We start from the raw sequence: 21,801 nt of genomic DNA, 5'->3' as shown, positions 1-21,801 counted from the left end.
ATTAAGTGACAGAAATTCTTTCCTCCAGACTTGCTGCTGTGGCACCAACTTATTTCGACACAGAGTTGTGCGTGTGACTGCAATTAACTTTAGTATGTGTGGAAAAATGATATTTGCGAAGCTTTGAAGCAGAGGTTTTGCTTCAACCTTTTTTTTTTTTGGGCAGTTGAATTATTTCAGTGTTTCGGTTAATCGCTGCAGCCCTAAAATGTAAGCATGATTATCTTTGTAAAGACAGGATTTTTGAACAGCTCCGATTGGTTCTTATGAGATTGTACAGGAGTACTTAATTTTGTGGCTCCTCCCTGTAGGTCACAACAAATACATGTTGAACATGAAACTCATTAATAACATTACACAGTGTGAGATATGGTCTTTTCCTGGAATCCTGATTGATCAAAATGACAGAAACCGACAATCAATTCCATCTCCTTACGTATTTGTGTCTGCTCGACTGTAAATTTCAGTGAAAAAAAGGTGTTCTTTGGCAAAGGCTACCCTCCCTTGGAAAAGTCAGTGGAATGAAAAGCATCAGTATCAATAAATCTAACGCTGCACCACTTTCTAACGACAACACTGATGTATTATTTCTTTAAATTAAGGTCAGTGACACAGAAACATTCTGTCAACCTCTGCTCTCCTCCCACAGATGACTTTGATTATACATCCACAACTCCTGTTGGCGCATGTTTGTCTTTGCGGCCTTGAGAATGTAGCTCAGTTGCACTTCCATCTGGGTTTCCTTTCCTTTGTCGTCCTCTGACTCCTGACCTGTATGCCCGACACACCCAAACAGTTTCCTGTCCTTTTTCTAAACGACCACTTGCTGTGTTAAGAACTGCAATAAAATTGAGAAAAATGTGTATCAAATCTGCACAGTTAGATCATGCTAGATCGTGTTAGACTTTGCTACAATATGTCTTTCATTTACTGCCTCTCACAGCTTGTACAGAAAATAGATAACCGCCATATTGATTAGACTGCTAAGACTTTCATATTTTTCTCCTTTCACTCAGTTTAACCCTAACTTGAAGTGCTTTCTTCCCTCGACAGCCGATACGCGTCGGATTACAGGCGCAAACACAAAGGCTAAGCCCTTGATTTACACTATAGCTGAGCGAAAACACTGAAGCAAAGTCAGATTGTGAAAAAAATCAAATCCACACAGCTGGAACGCCTGGTTGGGTGGGTAAAAGAACACATTCCTTCACTTTTATCATAAACAGTCCAGCTCTGATGAAAAAACAAAAAGCCATGAACTCCCACTGAACAACGTCTCCCTACAGTGATGCATGACTTCAAATTTGCTATTTGTGAAATGTGGGAACAATGGGTTCACATTGTGGTGTTCAATTTAGAGCCAAAAGATCCAAACGCTTGTGTTTTTTTAGCATCAATCACCCATGAAAATAGGGAGTAAAGCAGAACGAGGTCAAGTTGTAACTCACCCGTCCTTGAGGTAATTGAACAAAATTTGCTTTGCTGTCTCTTCGTGTGTTTGTTGTGAAAGCTCCTGCTGACCTTTCAGGAGATCTGGCGTTGCCTGAATGGGACAGGAAATGAGAGAATGATCTGAACGTAATGGCAGAGATGGCAGACTGGTTTACGGCAGACATTCATTTACTACAACAAACATAAATCACAACGGCCATTGCGACAAATTGTGTTACTGATTGCATCAATAAAATGGCGTACGCCCTTCTATTTCCAGTGACATGAGGCACCGTGTTCAATTTTTCTCGTGCTTATGTTTGGCAAAACCTGCTCTGTTAAAGACCGATGTTCAGTGAATTCAGAGATATGTTTCCAAATACATTACAGATGTTTCAAGTTAATTGCTAAAAACATGTGCAAAGACTGGGAACTATGTAGCATTGAATTGTGGAGGTATAGCATTAAACTGTTTTTCATCCTTTCGGTATTCCTAATTTTTGGGGAGTGTGCCTAAAATGGGGTCCAGTGATGCACTTAAGGTCCGACATGAGTCCCCCTTCCAACACCATATAAACACGTGAGCGCCTTCGATGTCATAAGATTCTAGACGAACAAGCATCCATTTTTCATGGATGAGTGGAATCACACATTCAATGGACACGCCCGCAGCATATGAGAGGAGAGACGATGGCTTGATTTTTCTTCATTTTGAAGCCTCATTTTATATACTCTCTGATTTTTTCAATCATTTAAATTTGGCAGGGCTCTTTGTAATGTGTCAAATTTAGAAGGTGTAATTACTCTCACTTTACAGGGACTTTAAAGTCAAAGGCCACCGTGATTGCTAGCATGTACTCAAAAGTTGTACGTTTATGAAAACCTCTTTTCATTTCATTTTTTAATTTTGCTACACTTCAAAACCTGTACTGCAACAAACACAAAAGCTACAAATTGTATTGTAACAGAACTGGTGGAAACAGGGCAAGGGTAACACCAAGCGGTACGGTGCTCTATTACGTAATTTACCTGTACATCAGTGTCTGTGCTGGCTTTTTTGCCAACAGTTGTGGACTTGGATGAAGATGTTGACAGCTTGCTTACTGAAGATGCAGTGTCCACTGAGTCTTGATTTTTGAGTGTTACAACTGCAGAATGGCTTTGGGTTTTTTGGTATCCCTGGATGCAGCCTACACCTGTAGACAAGGTGCTCTGGGGAGATCCCGGGGCACTAGTGGCGCGAGACGGTGGCTTGGGATTGAGCATGAACCAGGGGTCCTGATTCCCAGCTGTCCTGTTCAGCCGCAGCTGTGAGGGCCGCAGCACGTGTTCCATTGATGTGCCCCGACGACGGCTAGATTCATCAAGCGGGCTGGATCCTTCCACCCGGCCGAAGGCGCTGTCCACACTGCGAGAGCGTTTCCTGTCCTCAGGATTCAACCGGTTTCTTCGCCCGGCCCTGCCACGCCGATGGTGGCTTCCGTCTTTGCCGTCAAACTTCTCAATGAGCTCATCGACACCGGGAATGGAGCCCGTGTCAATGTCTCTGCCCGACCCGGGGACGAAAGGGATGTAACGCCGGTTCTCGTGACGGTTTATGGTGTCCGCGCAAAGCGCATCGATGTTTTCATCCGCATAGAGCTTAGAGGTGGAGGATGAGCGGGAAGACGACTGAAGAACAGGTCCACTGGAGTCGGACCTCCTCAACGGAAGGACATCTGGCTCGCGGCGTTTTCGATCAAGGCTTGAGTTGGCACTGCTCACTGAATTGGGAGTCTTGCACTGGTTTTTGTTCTGCTCACTCATGGGGCTGGACACGGTGGACGCCTGGGTATGACTTTTGGGTGTTGACTTGGACTGAGGTGGACTGTGGTTGCTGAGACGAGGTTTGGACTGCGGCTGAGCCACTTGCGGCTTGGTCTGTGGCTGAGAATTCTGGGTCGGACCCAAAGACTGAGGAGGTGATTTGGGTTTTTGGTATGATGCCTCAGTCAGGCGTGGAGACGGAAGTTGACTTTTGTTGGACTGTGCAGGAGCTTTGTTCTGATCTAGGCAAGAAGACCTGTTGTGGGATGGTGCAGATACAGTAGATGTGGACTGAGTTCCGGTCTCAGCAACAGAAAGGGGCCTTGAAGGTAGACTGTGAAAGTTCAGAGAGTTGGTCTCTGGATCATAGGGCTGCAGTATCTCAGGATGCCTCTGAAAGTTCAGAAGGGTCTGTGCTTTCTTTGCTTGTGCATCTACAGAGCCATTCTGAGAGGTGGGGTACTGCATCATCTTCTGAGACCTGTACTCCCCGAAGGGGCTCTTGGGTCCACCTTCCTTGTCGCTTCGAAAATCATATTCATGGTAGTTATCAATAAACGAGCCCTCTGTCTCAATGTAGCCGTTGCTATTTGGGTCAGTAAAGGACTGAGGACCTCTGTCCTGGTTGTTCAGAACTACGTAGGGGTGTCCATCTATACCCTGGACTCGGATGCTCAGGCCATATGTACCACCATTGCTGTGGGGCCGAGAGGAGCGAGATGGTTGGGAGTAGCCCCGCTGTGGTCCACTAGTAGGAACGCCAGTCACTCTGTAGGACTCCATCAGGAATGCAGAAGGAAAATAAATCCCTCTCCCAGGATTAGGCGCCCTTCCTCTGCAAGAATCAGAGAGGGTCTATTAGTCGCAAATGAGGGACTGTATAATTCAATGAATTGTTTTGTTTTTTTTTTCTTTCTCCACAGTCAGACACTGATGAAGCATTAGAGCCTTGCTGTATTTAATCATTCATGTTTCCCATTCTGGAAAGAGTGTTCCCAAAATATTCCCAGTGACATCTTTGACTCAACATGAGGCATAAATGACCAGGTACACATAAAGAGTTTCCAATTCTTTGACTAACACGCTTGGCATGACACAATGATTAAGCTTGTCAAGGTTGAAAAGAACATGGATTATACTGGTCAACAGATGAATAACACACTGACATTAGCCTAAGTATGTGTACAGTCAAGTTGGACTCCAAAAATGGGAAAAGTAATTGTAAAGAGGTTTCACTAGTCATTTACAATACGGAAGATGTTTTCAAACCTTGACAAATGAGCATCAAAACCAGTAATAAATAAAACGGTGTACAAACACTCAAGGACGTTGCTCAGAAAATATTTATGCTTCTGAAGGCTACAAGAGACAAAGCCATCAGCAGGCACCATGTGTTAATGTGGACAATGGGCTTTCAGCAAGTTCCTGTTTGCCTTGCTGATAATGTCCCATTTACCAGATGCAACAATATAAAGACAAACTGAGATGGGCCTGCAAGAGGACTCTGATAAGGATGACAACAAAGGCCAAGGCAGGGTACGTCACACTATGGGTTTAAAAGGCCAGGACAGACCAACAGCCGACACCCTTTTGAAATAGATGAAACAAGTGGGCGGTTATAGGAGGGTGTTTATCGTAAAGATAAATCACATATTGAGCAGATCAAGAGTCACACTCTTGATACATGTACAGACGTACTATATATAAAGGCCTCGACACACCAATCCGACATCGGCCGTCGGAAAGTCGGTACAAGCCGTCTGTTTGGTGTGTCCTGAAACGCCGTAAAGTCCGAACCATTGTCGGGGCGTCTGGGGGGCGTGTTCGGACGATTCAACATCTAGAAACGGGTCGCTGTTGCGTCTTTCTCCCTTTAAAGCCGGGAGAGCGTTTACGGCGTCATTTTCTTTTTTTAAAAATACAATTCTCGGTCTCTTAGCCAAATAAATGCATCAGAATTTACACGTGACAGTGTCGTGACCCCTCGGAGGTGGTCGCTGATTTTTTTTCGAGCATAATGGCGAATGCGCAGATGATCGCAGCAGCTGATCCAGTCGAACGTGATATACAGTATGGTTAAGATATATGTTTGTAGACAAAGACTGGGTTTACATGCAGCCAATAAACCTTTTAAAACCAGAATATTGGCAGTATTCAAACCATGGAAACAGATTATTCGGAATGACTCAGAAATCGTAATGTTGACCTTAACCTGAATATTGACTGCATGTAAACGTAGTCAATGACAATACAGACATCTTTGTAACAGAATAGAGAATGGTAATTACCATGACATTTTTTTAAATTAAAAATAGTGCTTCTCTTGCACTGAAATTTTATTTATACATCTTCAATTGAAACTGTAAATAATAATCAACTCGGGCCTGTGTGAAAGCCACGTCTAAGATCTCAAATTCTTTTGGAATTATGTTTCTCTCTGCTACAGGGGCTGAGATATCAATTATTTTGTAGGTGTTGAATTTCTGGGAGAAACTCAGGTTTAAGAGGGTGATTCTATAGTCGCCCATAAGTTTTGAGGAGATGTTGAGCCAGGCGTTTTAGGCCTTAATGGGTTAAGGAAGAAACCTCGCACAGAACCCGGGCTTTGTGGGGCGACCGTCTTCCTCGGACGTTAGATTTGAGAAGGATAGACAATAGAGGAACAGAGGGTAGCAAGTCTGCCTCAAAATGATGAGGGTTGGATTCCAATTACTGTGTGGATTTACATTTCAACAAAAAAATGTGAAAAAAGAACTTTATTTCTGATGCAGATGATGATGATTCGCCGACGTGTCACACTGCTGCAGTATAGTAGCAATTACTGCCGAGGAGGGCTTACCTAATGGCAATTTTTTTTTCTGCCTCGAGTATCGGTGACTAGTATCAGCAGCCTCCACAAGTACACGGTCCCTTAAAATAAGACCAGCATTAGCCCGATACGATACCTGGTGTTGGTACTCGCCCATTCCCTACTAATTTTAGTTAGTCCATTTCGTATTATACACTACTCACAAAAAGTTAGGGATATTTGCAGATCTGGGCGTCGTCGTTTAAATATGCAGACGGGAACACGGTGGCAGTAAGGCGATGCCCAGCTCGGGATATTTGGCTTTTGGGTGAAATTTCAGAATGAGCCTAAAATACATTCAAACCTTAACAGGTGCGATGCTGAGGGGGGCGCGTGTGACCCTGGGGAACATGCTTTTTTTCCGCTGTACTACAATAAATCTAAATTCTAAGGTTATTCTTGTGTATTGTATTGCATTGTATTGTAAGTTGATTGCATTGTATTGTATTGTAAATTGAATAACCTTAGAATTTAGATTAGGCTATTAGGTTATTCTTTTAAGTTGAACCATATCTCTTTCTTTTTGTTTGATTTATGTTAACAAGAATACGATGTTATGCAGAGGTGTACCTATAACTATTTTGTAGACAAATGATATTATTTATAGTTGCGGGGGAGAGTGGGTAGTGAGGTTGGGGGCGTGAATTGTTTTCTTCTTGCTAGAGGGGGGCGTAACAGAAAAGAATTGAGAAGCACTGCCCTACATGAAGAACACAGGCCTAATTGAATCGTCATGGACGACAATACTCCAGCTCATCGAGGTCGCATCATTAGGGAACGGCTATTGGAAACTGGTGTACCTCAAATGAAATGGCCTGCAGTTTCTCCAGACCGGAATCCTACTGAAAATGTGAAAACGACTCACGAGTCGACGTGTAGAGGCTCGAAACTCTGCACCCCTGAACCTCAATGAAATGAGGGCTGCCGTTCAAGAAGACAATAAGTCGACTTGTTAACACAATGATACGTTGTCGTCAAGCTGTAATTGATGCTCAAAGGCACATGACGAGTTATTGAGACGTTGACATGTTTTGTTGTGGTGTACCCACCATTTTGTTTCAATGAATTGTTTGAGATGAAGAAATCACCAGTGCATCCTTCTACTGAAATGTCCTACTTTCCTGATATGATATCACTGTAGCGTGAACCTTTTACATTTTCTATTTCACCTGAATGGCAAATATCCCTGACTTTTTATGAGTAGTGTATGTTTGCATTAAACTAGCAGCCTTTTGTTTGACATCATGATATGGTTTGATTGAACATTTTGGTGTTCAAACATGTTTAATTCTCTTTTGTTTCATGTTTTCCATTGTTGGACATTGAGAGAATGAGCACTAAGGAAACTTAAAAGTGGTCTTCAATTTAAAGTTGAAGTGTGTTTTAAACAGTTGAAATCTGTTTCATGTGTGTGGGAGGGGTAATATCATTTTTCACCAGCGGAATGTAGACTACACAGAAATTAATGTATGGATGTCTCTTTTTTCCCTAAGGAGTAAAGCTACTAGCCCCGAATGTTTTTACTAGATGCTGTCCTGCCTTCACCACAGGGCCCAGGTTAGATGTCAAATCCCTGCTTTTGATCTAACGAAGCTTTTTTTTTTATCTCCCCGTGGGAATTCCTTGTGAAGTGTGAGGAGGCCTGACCATGCTGATAACCTGCTTAGCCCACAAGAGGAAAACAAAAGCACTGTAGTCGGCGCCATTTGGAGGAGAACGTCAAAAGAAAGTGGAGCTAATCACTTAAGACCACAGCCAGCAGGGATTTACACTTTGGGAAAATATGAAAAACTCACGTAACCTCAAATGGGAATTGCCTACTGAGAGAGGTGGTAAACGTACTCACACTCTGTAGATTATGAGACATCTACTTGAGTACATGAGCGGTGGTAACAAAGTATTTGCACTTCGCTACGTCCCACCACTGCTAATTGAAGCCCCTGTGAGCGTCAAAAAACATAAAAGTAGCTCTATTAATTTCACTCAAGCAGTGTATTTATGAGGAGATATTCGGATAGCTAAGAACGATTCACTTTTTGAACTGACGCACTTGGAGCACATTCACATCGCTACTCGGGGCAACAGGTGGCTTCAAAGTACCACAGCAACTAACTGCGATTAAGTTTGTTTAAAACATCACATAACCGCTCCAAACCGCATCGAAAGCGAGCAAGGCTGCTCGAAATGGTCTTTTGACGCCACTTAATGAGTTTGGTCGCTTCATAACAAACACGTACGAACATCACTGGAAAGCGTTAGCTACTCACCACTAGCAGTCGTCCGTCGGACCCCGTCTTTGCCTGTCGTTTTTAATAACTACCAAAAAATCTTTATTGAATATTATGCAGCAAGCAAAATGACTGGGCAGCGCTTTACCAACTTATTTATCGCAGTACTTCTTACCGAGGGAGTCAGTTTGAGGAGGAGGAGGACGCTCGCAGCCCCGTCTCCGACTCGCCCCGCCTGCTGAAACGAACGCACCGACCGCCCACCCGGGTGCCTGACGCAGGCCAGTGGTCCACGAGCACCACCACAAATTGAACCTACTGGACCAGCCCGGACACTTGAAACCACACCTAATGCTTTACTTGCCACTTACAGATGGAAAACTGGAATCACAAGTGGATTGACTTGCCCATCCTACAACCCCCCCCCCCCCCCCCCAAAAAGACACTTAGCCAAAGTTACTATGTCAATATTTACTTTTCAATTTCATTGTTTTAAAGTTTAGAACCATGAAGATAAATTGTGCCACTTACGTCAGAAAAAAAAAATCGATGAACTCATGATTGCGTACTTGTTGATGTGACGCCTGAAAGTTTTTGATGGAGGTTCTGCAAGTCTTTAGATTCGAGAGCGCCATCTTGTGGAGTATAATGTTGCCTGATGAATGCCATACAATTTCAATATTGCAGATACTGTAATGCAAAATGAAAAAAACGCAGTACAAATACAAATTTGATTTATATTACATATTTTAGGTTTTAGGTACATAGGAATTTTTGAGATAGCGGTAGTGAATATGATTTTTTTGGGTGATATATTTCTGTAGCTTTAAATGTTTTTGGGAGCGACGTTTTTGTTGCTCTGTCAGTTTTTTGTGTGTGAGGAGGTTTTTGCCGCATATCCGTTTTTTTGTGGCGTGTGAGAGGTTTTTAGTAAAAGTGAGTTTTTGGGTGTGTTGGAGTTTGTTGTGTGTAAGTGAGTTTTTGGGTGAGTGAGAGAGGTGTTTTGTTTCATGTGAGTTTTACGGTGCGCATCTGTCACGTGAAACATTTTTTGGAGAGAGTGAGAGGTATCCTTTATGCATGTGGGAGAGTTTTGATGCAGGGGCGGAGCCACGGGTGGGCCTGGGTGTGCACAGATTGTCCACCCAATGAGAGTGAGAGTATTTTTTGATTAATGTGAACGTTTTTTGGTGTGTCAGAGGTTTTGCATTGTAAGTGAGATGCACAAGATAAACAGCCTTTTTTTAATGGATGGAGAGACTTTTGTCCATAAAAGAATGAGTGCCAAAGACCTGTTAAGTCATGAAATGCATTGAAATGAAACAAAGGAGCAGTAATGGAAACGGAGTGCACTCACTGTAGGGAGCCGCAGACTCTTTGGACTGTTTGTGGGACGCCAGCCAAGGCCTTTTTGGCCCGGCAGTCATGACAGGAAGTCAGCCTGCAGACACGGTGGTCCCACTCCTACAAAAAAACGTGAACACCCGCCGGTCCAACATTCTCACATCACATGTTCCCCCAGAAGAAGTATTGAAACGCGACGTCGGTGATTAACGTGGCCCCCGTGCGGAGCTTGGGAGAACGGATGTGGGCTTGCAGACCTCGGAGGACGCGAGGGCCGCTCACATCTGGAAAGTGATCATTCCACGCGGATGGACGACCGTGATTTACAGGTCTGCCCGCTTCCAGGTTTTTCACCAGCCTTTCGGGATGCATCAATCTCTGTCACAAGCCGTACTGGAGTGACAGGTTGCGCTCGGAAGCTTTTCAGTTTTCAACCTAATTTTTCAGACAAAATATGAAAACTACGACAAGGTGACTGGTAGCAAATGCCATGAAAAATTTCAGCAACTTGAAGCTGAATGGTTGGCCCCCACACATTTTCACCTCACCGAATCTGGCACTCTTTGCAAAAAGTTTGGACACCCCTGGTTTAGACCAAGCATCAAGATTAAACATGAAATACAAATAAAAAGGAAATCTAGTGGGAAAATACATTTAATAGAATACAAATGAAAACCTCAGTTTTAAATTTGTTGTTTTTTCGGTATGCGTGAGAGCTTTATTTTTTTTTAGTGACCGAGAATTCTTTGGGGTGAAGGTAAGAGTTTTTTGGGGAGATGTGATTTTTGATTACGAGAGCTGTTTTGTCAAGTGAGTGTTTGTAATATGAGTGAGAGTTTTTTGCGTGTGTGTGACAGTTTTTTTGTGTGTCTTATAGGTTTCCTGGTGGGTGTGAGATTTTTTGGGTGTGCTGATAGTTTATTGGATTTGTTTGTGACTGTTTTTGTTGAGGTTTTTGGAATGAAGGCAAGTTTTTTGTTGAGAGCGTTTTTTGACTTTTTAGGTAGTGTTTTTGGTACGGTGAAAGGCTTTTGTGTGAATGAGTTTTTGGGTATGTTTGTTTTGTTTACCATGAGAGTTATTTTTTATTTATTATTATTATTTTTATTCATTTGTTTATTTTTTATAGGTACATGAGTTTTTTCATGTGAGTTGATTGGGCTATGTGTAAGTTTTGAGCATATGTGTGTTTTTTTCTTTTATTTTTAGGTCAGTGATTTTTTTTCATGTAAGTTTTGTGTGAGTTTTTGGTTGAGTTTGAGTGTTTTGCTGGATGTAAGAGTTTTGTTGTATGTGGCAGTTGTTTTGTGTGTTTTAAGTTTTCTAGTGAGAGTTAGAATTTTTTGGGTGGTAAGAGTTTAATGGGTGACTGAGTTTTTTGTTTTATGCCATTTTTTTTGGGAGAGATTTTGGTGCAAGTGAGAGGTTTTTGCCATGAGTCAAAGTTTTTGGTTGAGAGCGTTTTTTGTTTTGTTTTTTGGAGGGGGGTGAGACATTTTTGGTGTGTGAGAGGTTTTTAGTGTGAGTGAGTTTTTGGGGTGTGTGTGGCTTAATTTGGGCAGTGAGTTTTATTTATAGTAGGAGCGTGAGTTTTTGGGGTGTACAATATATGGGTTTTTGGGTCCGTTTGAGTGTTTTCATGCATGTGAGTTTTGTTGGAGTGCGAGTTTTTCTTTAGTGAGAGTTTTATGCGTGAATTTTTGCATGACTTCTTTGCTTAGTGAGTTTTTGGTTGTGTGTGAGAGTTTCTGAAGAAGCCGGAAACCTCAGAAGCCATTGAAGTCTCACCGCGAAAATAGATGATGAAAAATGATCTTATGACTATCCTTAATCTGTTAATTTTTTTAAGGTTCCCGTCTATCCTTTATTGCCTACAAAATGGTCGTCCGTTACAGGTGGATAGACGGACTGGTCCGTCACATAGGCGGAATGTCCAGCTCTGAATAATATACAGTTTACTTCAAATTGTTCCTTTTGGCTCTATCGTGGTCACTTTTGGCCAATTTAGAAAAATTCCTTGTTATTGTGATGAATTATGCAATTTGGGTAAATGGACTTTCATTCTGGATTCAACAATGGAACATTTTAGTTAGCTGTTCATTTATTTAGATTTTTAACCAGATTGCATAATTTGTTAATTTTTGATACAGGAATACAGAGATACGCCCGGGTTGAAATAAAAAGCCAAACAGCTCGAGTTTAAAAAAAATGGCACATTTATTGCAACATAAATGTTATATACATAATGTTTTTCTGTTGAAAAAAGACAGAAAATTGTAATTCTCATAGCCGCGTTTTCGAGATGTGCACTGACAACATGTTTGACGTTTTGACACAAATGTTCCTCAGTCAAGCACGAGGGACTTGCAAAAGGACATTGACATTTCCAGTAATAACGAAACAGGTTATGGTTATGTAACCGAGTACATTTTACTACCTAATATAGTAAAATAAAGTAAGAAACTTTTTACTCAAAACTTTTGCTTTCAAAAATCTAGAAAGAGTAATATTTAGAATTCAAGAAATATTCTTACAGTATTATGGTATAAAAGACTAACTACGGTGAAAAATAAGCCAAACGTCTTTTTTTTTTTTTTTAACCGCTTTGCTTTTGATTTTCCTTTTTCCTATATTACACAAGGGAAAAGCATGTGGGATTACAGCAACTTGACAAAGAAATACAAAGTGGAACATAGGAAATTAAGGAAATGGAGCAGGAATAGTTAGAGCTAACATGTATACTTAGAGCTAAAATCATGAATACACACATGTGAATACTGTCATGAGCAACAAGGCCACATACCGACCAAGAACACACACGCACACACAGAAAAACAAACTAAAACTGCTCAATCATAGATTCTGAATGTAAACTTTTACTTTGAGTCTAATGGAAATCCCCTTTTTTTTTCGCACAGAAGCCTCATGAGACAATATAGACAACTAAATGGAATATAAAGCAAGGACCAAAGACTTATAAAACATGCACACCAAAACATAAATAAAGCCATAGCCAAAGAGAAATCTATTCTTTTGTTCATTGTTGTGCTACAATTCAACACAATGTCCTTTTTTTTTAATATATGGTCAGTAAAGTGTGGAATATCAACTCTGGCCTCTTTTATTAAGATTGAGCAAAATATATCTGGAAGCTGGAAGAAATGACTTGACACAAATGTATAACTGCCTTTTTTTGTACTGAGAGTAACAAAGTCGTAATGTAATCAGTCCAGGAAGAGTGGTCGTCGTATTTGTTTTAAAGCAATGTGATGAATTGAAAACAAAACGTTAAGTGGCAGACGACACAAAACAATCTTTGTGCGTACAATACTCTATGGCTAAAGGCATATCCTTTAGATAAGACACTACAAATAGGCAGGGAATGCAAAGATTTGCTGTATTTATTGTATTATTAGCATTTTGAACCAACTACAATATCAAATAAAATGGGAGCTTTCAGTCAAACTTGTGTTTGTTTATATTTAGGGAACAAAACCATACTGAAACTAAACTAACATTTTGGTTACATGCGTTTGCTGGAAGAATTAAGAAAAAAAAAAAAAAAAAAATATATATATATATATATATATATATATATATATATATATATTTTTTTTGGAAAGGGGGGCTTTAGTGTTTTATTTTATTCATTAAAATGGGGTACAAATGGCCAATACATGAATGGCTGTGTTCGGAATCATCGGCTCATTCTCTACTAACTATACAATGGTGCTTTGAGATACGAGTGACATGACTTGCACATTTTTTTTGTAGTTGCGAGCCATCATTAAGCCGAGTTTTTGTTTTGACTTGCCAGGGAAAATATGATACAAGTGTTGTATGGTGCCAGCAAACTCAACTTAACTCACGTTTGTGTACTGTGTGAACAACCACATAACTTTGTTTCAAAGTCTGCCAACTTAATGCTAACATGTAACGGGAAGTTAGGTGTATCAATTTAAGTAATGGCTATTTGAACATATACTGTGCAGGCAACATATGTAGACAGACAGTATAAAAATACTCACAGGTAGATATTCTTTCTCCTCTGCGAAGAACGATTAAACTTGTATCTCAAGGTTCCATTGTATAGGGATTTTTATATCATTAGCCTAATATAGTTACCAAAGTCATATTTAAACCTTTCCGGAAATCGAAAGGGCGAAAAACATTTTTTAGCAAGTACATTGGTATATTTTAAAGATTTTGTCAGTGATGTTGAGTTTAAAATGACTCAGGCAATGACACTATTAGACTAACAATAAAGTGAACTATATTATAAAGTGTACTTTTATCATTCAAATGAAAAACCTGTTTTGAACTCGACTTGGGTGCGCAAATGTACCGGATCAATAAATGTCAGCTGGTGGAACTTTCGGAATAAATATTGAACAAATAAATAAACTATAATAAGATCATATTTGTGGAATTTATTGTGTATTTTACAAAATTAATACAAATAAAGCACTTTATACCCATTTCAGTTGTGATGCGTTGCTCTATTAAAGATATTTTCGCACCTTTTATTATCAATTTGACTTTTGCCAACAATCAAACAATACCCCGGAAATGGAAAATTGTTTTTCTTTCATCACAATGCATCATAGGATGTACGAGGTGTGTCAGAAAAGTTCCAAGACTGATGAAAAAAGATCCCCCCCCCCCCCTCCCAAATCAAAAAAAGTTGCCCCCTCCAGCAGTGTATTGTTCTCCTCTGCCAGGAACTGTTAGATGCTTAGGACATTGGGAGCAGGTGTGTTGTCATGGTGATGTGCCGGTTGATCATCTGGCCCACATTGAAGTGGAAACTCATAGTTTGGATTTGAACTCTATCCTTTGTGGCACAAATCGTGGGACTTTTCTGACACGACTCTTATTTGATTTGGTAGTTGTTCACCTCTTTTCAAGATGCATTGTGGGATACATTAAGGGCGCTACGCGGGATAATTTATGCTCACGAGACATTCGAAAAGCACGACAAAATGGCGAACTCACAATAAAGGATACCAAATAGTGGGTAGGGAGTGATTTCGAACACAGCCAATCTCACTTTTTCCCTCATTTCACCTCGCAGGCTTGAGTGCTTTGTTTTTAATGATACTGACAAACTACGGGTGAAATTGAAAACCGTATACGTACATTTTCCCTTAAGACATACACTTTCAGCTCATGGATGTAATAAATAGAAAGAAAAAAAAAAGTTGCTGTTACAATGCATTCGTCAATTCAGTTTAGGCACGAGGCAACCTCCACGTTCAGTCGGAAGAGATTGCGAAGTCTGATTGTTCAGAAGCGACACGCTTCTTGCAGATCTGCGTGATATGTGCTTGAGATTCTTCTCGCTTTTTGGGGCAAATTTTGCGGACGGAGTGCCGCGTGGGCTCCTTGTCAGTCTCGGGACTGGATTGTGTTAGTCTTGTGTGATTTTGGCTTCTGGTGGTCTATTCTCGATCCACAATGTGACGTGAAACGGAGCAAGAAGCCCCCTCCGTCACAGGGAGGCCAAGTCACCATCTCAGACGGGACGAAATGTTCTGCGTGTTGGATCTGTCACAGACAAGAGAAATTGTAACATCAGAGGAGGCGCTATGACGTCAAACAACAAGCGAAACACATTTGTAGTTGGTACAGGGAGTGACCACACACACTGATTCAATTCTTTGGCCACATGGCCTGGTGTTGAAAAACAATGGAGGAAAAACATAGCCACAGGGAAAAATGTTGGTGGTAGTGTCATGTTTTGGACTTGTTTATGCTCAGCAACAAGATTAATAAACATTTTTGGAATGGCCCAAGCAAAGCCTAGACCTAAACCCCATTCTGTGGGCTGAGGTGACATGCCCACATTCTGACAGATGATACCGGTCAACAGTTAATCAGGGATGGCTTTATGTGCTTCAAAAAATATTTTTGACAATGATTTAAAAAATGTCTTTACTTTTGTTTAGCACATCAGGTTTTTGAAATATTTTCATTTTTTTGTTTTTACCTTAGACCTATAAAAGCTTGCGCAGTACGGATTCTACTATGTGTTGCAATTTAAAGCTATGATGTTTCAGAAAGAAATTCCACCTCTTGCTGAACTTAACTCATAAATATTACTAAATATATGACTATATTACATATTATATTATTGTTATTTCATTGTTTATTATTATTATTATGAAAACCTAATGTGCTCGAGAAACAAAAATTAGGGCAGATTCGGAATCAGTGCAAAAAAATAATCTAGAAAAGTCTACTTGCATCTCTGACTATAAAAAAATTGTGTAAAAACTTGTTGACCAGTGTCGATTAATGGAGGTATAGAGAGGGATAGTAAGATATAGAAAGATAAAGATACTGAATATGATAGAGGATAGCGATAGACCAAGAGAGTCAGAAAGAGAGATAGAAATAGAGAGCTAGCGATAGAGAGCTGGATAGAAGAGAGTGATAGAGATAAAGACAGAGATAGAGCGATAGTTACAAAGATACTGTAGATAGATACTGAAAAAGAGCTAGAGAGAGAGAGAGAAAAAGATAGAGTGATAGAGACAGACAGATAGAGAGCTGGAGAGCTAGGTAAATACAATAAATAGATACTGATAGATACCATAAGAGGTGAAGCGATAGTGATAGAGATAAATAACTAGATAGAGAGAGCTAGAAAAATCTATTGAGAACTACAGAGATAGACACTGTAGATAGGACTGATTGCGAGCTAGCGACATAGCTAGCTAGCTACGTGGAAAGATATTTCTATAGATAGATAGATAGATAGATAGATAGATAAAAGGTGGAATAACTCGGTGGAGTCAATTTTTCTCACATCAGCAAAAATAGGGGTGTGTTGACTTTCTCTATCCACTCCACTGTAATCTGTATTTTCAGATCAGAAACATTATCAAATGATTCCCCGTGCGCCACCTCTAGAGATGTTCAATCAGATGCTTGATCAAAGGGGAATGAATTGGCAAACAGTTCAATTGTTGATTCATGTAGTGATTTATCAAACAGAGTGGCCCAACGTTACCTAGTCCTACTGTAGCTTGTCCAATGTGAAGGGCCGTTGTTATGTTTTGCTTGCTGTTTTATATGACATAAAACACACTAAGTTTGGCTTTTGGACTGTTGGTGACAAAGATAGTTGAATGAGAGAAGGATGTTTACATTTTGTCAGTAGATTATGAAAAGATGGGTTGGCTGCAGAGGTTAGTGTACCTGTCTGGGCCTCAGAGGTGGCCCATGGGGTTGGATGTGTCAGTCAAGCTTGGGTGGACCCCCGTGTGACCTTGTTGGCCGTCACCGGAACCGCCCGAGACTTTTTCCTCTTCTCTTCTCTTAAGACAGGCCGCTTTGGGATTTAGATTCCGCTCTATAAGGCCAGACAGAGTAACAACAATGTCATTTAATTTTATAAACCCCCTTCCACATGTTCTTATGCTAATAACAGAGGATGCTATGAGCCACGTGGCAACCATTCTCCTGTCTGGGTCAGGCATTGTCAAACTTTTAGGGTCAAGGGCCCCTTACAGAGGAACATTTTTTCCAAGAACCCCTCATAATCGTAACTCCAATTTAACATTTTTTCATTTGCCCCGGCCATTTTTAACTTGTAATCACAATATCAATTTTTTAAAAAATCATGAAATATCAGTGTGCTTGCTAAACATTGCATTTTTTTTTTATGTCTGTGTAGAGTCCCAGTCATCTAGGTCAGTGGTCCCCAACCACCAGACCGGTGGCCGTGGGCCACTTTGGATCGGGCCGCACGGATGGGAAAAAACTAAAAAAAAAACAAAACAAAAAAAACAGTACTTCCAGTTTATTTATTATCTGAGGCAGAAAAATATTTTATTTTGAAAAGTGACAGAATTCTCTCCGTTACATCTGTCCATGACTAACGCTTGACGCATGCCAAATTTACCTTGGTCAAGTAAGGCAAATATTAAATCCACAAGCTAGCAAAATTTTAGCAAGTGAATTTCAAAAATACAACTGGTAATATGCTTTTATTCTTGAAGGAAAATATTCTTGGAAATTTCTTTCAAAAAATTTCTTTTTTGAAAAAAAAGTTCTTGTTATTACAAAATAGGACTTAATTCCTGTAATAATACAGCTTATATAAATACAGGGATGTCCGATTCATGTGATGTTACGTCACAATCATATTGGAGCATTTTAATAGGCCCAAAGTTAGGGTTCCCTGTACTAAAAATATGTGGTATCGATTCATTTTTGACTGTGGGGACTTGCAGTATTTTTGTAGTAGCAGCATACTGTGCAACCAATGCTATGCCCTTTTAACAGTATAAAGTAATAAAAACCCAAGTTCATAGTTGCGCAATACTGTATACAAAAGAAAGGTCATTGGGAAGAGGTTTTGTGCACAGACCTCTGACTTGTTGCTCCAAACTGAGGATGACCGCCACGGCCTGATGGAGGATGAGCAGTTTGGTCTGAGGCTTCTCGCTCTTCAGGTGCAGCTGGCACATGCGGCCCAGCTCCTTGAAGGCCTCGTTGATGTCCCGCACCCGCAAGCGTTCCCGGGCGTTGTTGGCCATCCTCCGCTCCCGCTCTCGCTCCGCTTTCTGCTCAGGATTCAGGTCTTCGTCCTCGGTCAGACTGCGGGGGACAAGAAAACAATTTTGAAAAGGGAGGTTGACTTGATTGCAACGATCAAAATAATAAAGTCTACTAATTTCATCAAATATTAATTGATGTTTGAAGAGCACTTCAACATTTCACTCTGCACTATGTATATCAACGTTGACTATACAGACAAAAGTATTTGTACACCTGGCCATTACAACTACGAAAGGAAGGAAAATATATACTGTAGTTTAACCTCTTTGCCAAGTGTATCGCCAAGATGAAGAATAAATATTCATGGAGAATAAAAGGTTGATCAATATACCGTGCCAAAATATTAACATTAAGATAGGAATACATTTTGTTAGTTGTATCGTAAAGCTCGCTAACTTGGATGGATAAAATGGATCAATCGCCTGACTTCCGTGCAAACAGCCTGGGTTCGAATGTGAATTGTTTTCTGTCTCTCTAAACGTGTTCCATGATTGACTGGTGAACAGTCCAGGGTGTACTTCGCATTTAAGCGGTTGAGAGAATGGATGGATGAATCATCAATGAATCATTATAACCATTTAAAAATAACCAACAATAACTGTTTTAATATATTTATTATTAGCTTCTGTTCAGTTGCCTTTACAAAAAGAGGAGAAAATATATAATTCAATATGAACTACTGTTGCCTGTGTCGTGTGTCCTTACCTTGTGCGCGTGCCAGCACGCTGTGTTTTCAGGCTGTCGCTCTCATCATCTGACTTGTCATCGCCTGAGAGAGAATCATTCATGTCATCCTTGTCCTGCTTCTCAACCTTCAGCGCCAAGGTGGTAGCCACCTGACCAGCCAAGCCTGGAGGAGGCGAAAAATAGGCAAGTTAAGGTAAGCTGCCATAAAACGAGTCAAAAACAAGTACGGGGACCAGCGGACCTCTGAATGCTTCCACTTGATGGTTGAGTTCCGTGCTGGACGTGGAGCCAGTGCTTGGCAGGCCTCCGTGGCTGTTAAGACTCGCAGTGTCGTCAGTATGGGAAGAACCCTGCAACAAAAACAGGAGGTGCATTGTCAAGACGGGAAGTTGACATCCTCTGCGAATGAAACAACAATAATACAAGATCGAACAAATCAAAATAATGGTTGGATCTTGTGGAAGAATTTCCAGCAAATGCCTGGTATAATAATGTGTGTTAAAATGTAGTTACGGTTATTCCATGTAAAACTGAAGGAAATACCGCGACAAACACGGAGAAAATAAGAATGGTGACACCAGTTGGACAAACACAATACCTGCACCTCCAAAGTACGATATTGTGTTTATTAATGCATCATTTTTTATCAGATTACATTGGTCAACAGGTTTTTAATATTTTTTTTAATCAGAGATGCGAGTAAACCTTTCTAAGATGAATTTTTTGCACTGATTCTGAATCTGTCCTCTTTTGTTTTCTAGCTCATCAGGTTTTCATAACAATAGTATAATAACAATAATATATTATGCAATAAATAGAATTTGTAATGTTCATGAATTAAGTGTTAGGTTCAGCAACAGGTGGATTTTTTTTCTAAACTGTCATAGCTATAAATTACAATGCATAATAAAATCTGTATTACGCATGCTTTTAAAGGTAAAATTTTAAACAAAAAATGAAAGTATCTCAAAACGTTGATGTGTTAGAAAAAAAACAAATATTTTTTTTGAATAGGCTCAAAAATAAGTTAGGGGCACTTAAGCCATCTCTGATTGAAATGTTCTATTGACCAGTTTTATTCGATTAATCAGTGGCATAATGGGTCGAATACTCGATTCTAAAAATGCTCATTACAATTAAACATCCATGTTCCACTTCAAGTGTGACCATTTTGCACAGCGCTCTGTGTTAACAAATAAGCACCTATAAATTAAATTTGCACCCAGACAGGATGCAATTATCTTATAATATAAACTAGATGAAGTTATGGGATTAATTAGCATGAAGGAACACTTTTACAAAATGTGCCTTTAAACACGCATTAGTTTCTTGGGGGGGAAAAAAAACATTTCAACTTAGTCCAGCACAGGACAAGTTCGGGATCTGATGAGTCATTTAGCATTCCAAACAGTATGAGACCCAGTTTACTCATGACTGTCTTAAACCACAACTAAGACTCTTTTTCATGTCTAAAAGGAGACTATTTTTAGATTTCTTTGGTGTTCTCTTTCAAAGGACGTCAAACTGAACCGAATCCCCGGTTGTGACATAACACTCTCATTATGTACACATTGATGAGTGGCAAATAGTCAACAACCAGCATGTAGAACCACAATCCCTATTCTTTCAGATGTTCACCACATGTTTTTTTTTTTTTTCAAAGTTATTTCAATTCTCTTTCTACTTCCAAGAGAAGGCAGGGAAAGTGTCACTGAGGTTGGAGGGTATCTCCTTGCTTTCCCCCTCCAAATATTTATTTATGTAATCCCCTGTCACCATTGGCCTCTGTTAACCCCTTTACCCCGAAACACGCCCCTTCTTCGGTGCTACACTAATCGTTGCTGTGCTCTCAACAGGTGCCCTAACAAGTCTTTGTGCACAGGAGGAGGAGGAGGGGAAGGCTGGCGTTCTGGCAAGAAGGCTGCCATTTTCATGGCTGGGCCTAATTATCATACAGCTGAGGAGGCACGGGGTGCAGACACACGTTTCCAACCATTCAGATTTCCTAGCTTGTTAAATAGAAGCGATGAAAAGGGGTACAAAAAAGGGGGGGGGGGGTGGCGGTTGGGCTGTCATCCAGACTCAAAGCCCGTGGCTGTGCTGAGGCTGGTGAGCCTGTTTGAGGGGAGCTCTCCCCACACAGGAAGGAACTGTGTTAGCACCAACACAGTAAGTTCTATCTGACAGTCACAATCGCTTAACATTACTGCCGCAGCATGGTGCTCCGTAACCAACACGACAAAATCAATTGAGAATCAAAACATTTCAGGTACGGGCTGCGCAAGCAGTTTTAAAAGACCAAACAACACGATGTCTCGAAATGATACGCCATTGTAGAATTTCAGAACAATACAATGAGGAATGTACGATACCATTTATTCAAAACTTGGCCATGCCCTATTCTGCATTTTGTCAAAAAGTTCCCAATTATTTAGATCCTTTCTCAATACAGGTACAGTGTTCTTGATCTTGGTAGAAATTGGGGATACTGTACACCTGTACTGTAGTCCTATAGGTAATCAAAAAAATCCTCCGATACGACAGCACCGACACCACTATACCAGCTTGGCATATACCTTTTGGAGCAGGTAGGAGGAATATCATTTGTGAGGAGAAACCATAAGGTAAATATGAATGACAATACTGTTATCAAGTTGGATGTAAAAATGTCATTAATGGCAAGTTGTATCAGTGTTATATTTGAGTGAAGCTTATGCCGTGATTTAAAAAAACAAAAAAAAAAGTTTTGTATTTTGGGACAATATTTGATAAAAACTAAATATCATTACCAAAATGCAAGATGCCGTGGATTTATCAAGCATCGGCGAGTACTGAAATGTAATCATTCATTCCAACAGCAGCCAATGAAAATCGGTCAGAGCAAAAATG

General features: G+C 40.4%; 2 protein-coding genes across 4 annotated transcripts in view; both read right to left on the bottom strand.

Annotated features, from left to right (window-relative positions):
• Positions 1-8,648, bottom strand: part of cgnl1 (cingulin-like 1) — a 42,308-nt gene extending 33,660 nt beyond the window's left edge. The window contains exons 1-4 of one of the 2 annotated variants that reach the window (XM_086025447.1): positions 8,489-8,636; positions 8,353-8,401; positions 2,461-4,072; positions 1,449-1,543 (exon numbers count right to left, since the gene is read on the bottom strand). In XM_086025447.1, coding sequence (XP_085881573.1) covers positions 1,449-1,543; positions 2,461-4,020 — 1,655 coding nt within the window. In that variant the 5' untranslated portion in view covers positions 4,021-4,072; positions 8,353-8,401; positions 8,489-8,636. Of the gene's footprint in view, positions 1-1,448; positions 1,544-2,460; positions 4,073-8,352; positions 8,402-8,488 lie in introns of both variants that reach the window. The other variant, XM_086025448.1, reaches the window with a different exon arrangement.
• A 3,204-nt stretch (positions 8,649-11,852) lies between these two features.
• tcf12 (transcription factor 12) overlaps positions 11,853-21,801 on the bottom strand; it is a 74,331-nt gene continuing 64,382 nt past the window's right edge. For both annotated transcript variants that reach the window (XM_086025942.1, XM_086025943.1), the window contains 5 exons: positions 19,154-19,262; positions 18,931-19,075; positions 18,035-18,264; positions 16,861-17,014; positions 11,853-15,204 (listed from right to left, as the gene is read on the bottom strand). In XM_086025942.1, coding sequence (XP_085882068.1) covers positions 16,872-17,014; positions 18,035-18,264; positions 18,931-19,075; positions 19,154-19,262 — 627 coding nt within the window. In that variant the 3' untranslated portion in view covers positions 11,853-15,204; positions 16,861-16,871. The remainder of the gene's footprint in view (positions 15,205-16,860; positions 17,015-18,034; positions 18,265-18,930; positions 19,076-19,153; positions 19,263-21,801) is intronic.

The sequence above is a fragment of the Filicampus tigris genome, chromosome 3, assembly GCF_054856515.1.
Source record: "Filicampus tigris isolate MCC_2025a chromosome 3, RoL_Ftig_1.0, whole genome shotgun sequence".
Classification (NCBI taxonomy): Eukaryota; Metazoa; Chordata; class Actinopteri; order Syngnathiformes; family Syngnathidae; genus Filicampus; species Filicampus tigris.
The sequence above is the reverse complement of the archived record's forward strand: the minus strand, read 5'-3'. Positions and strand labels throughout refer to the sequence as shown.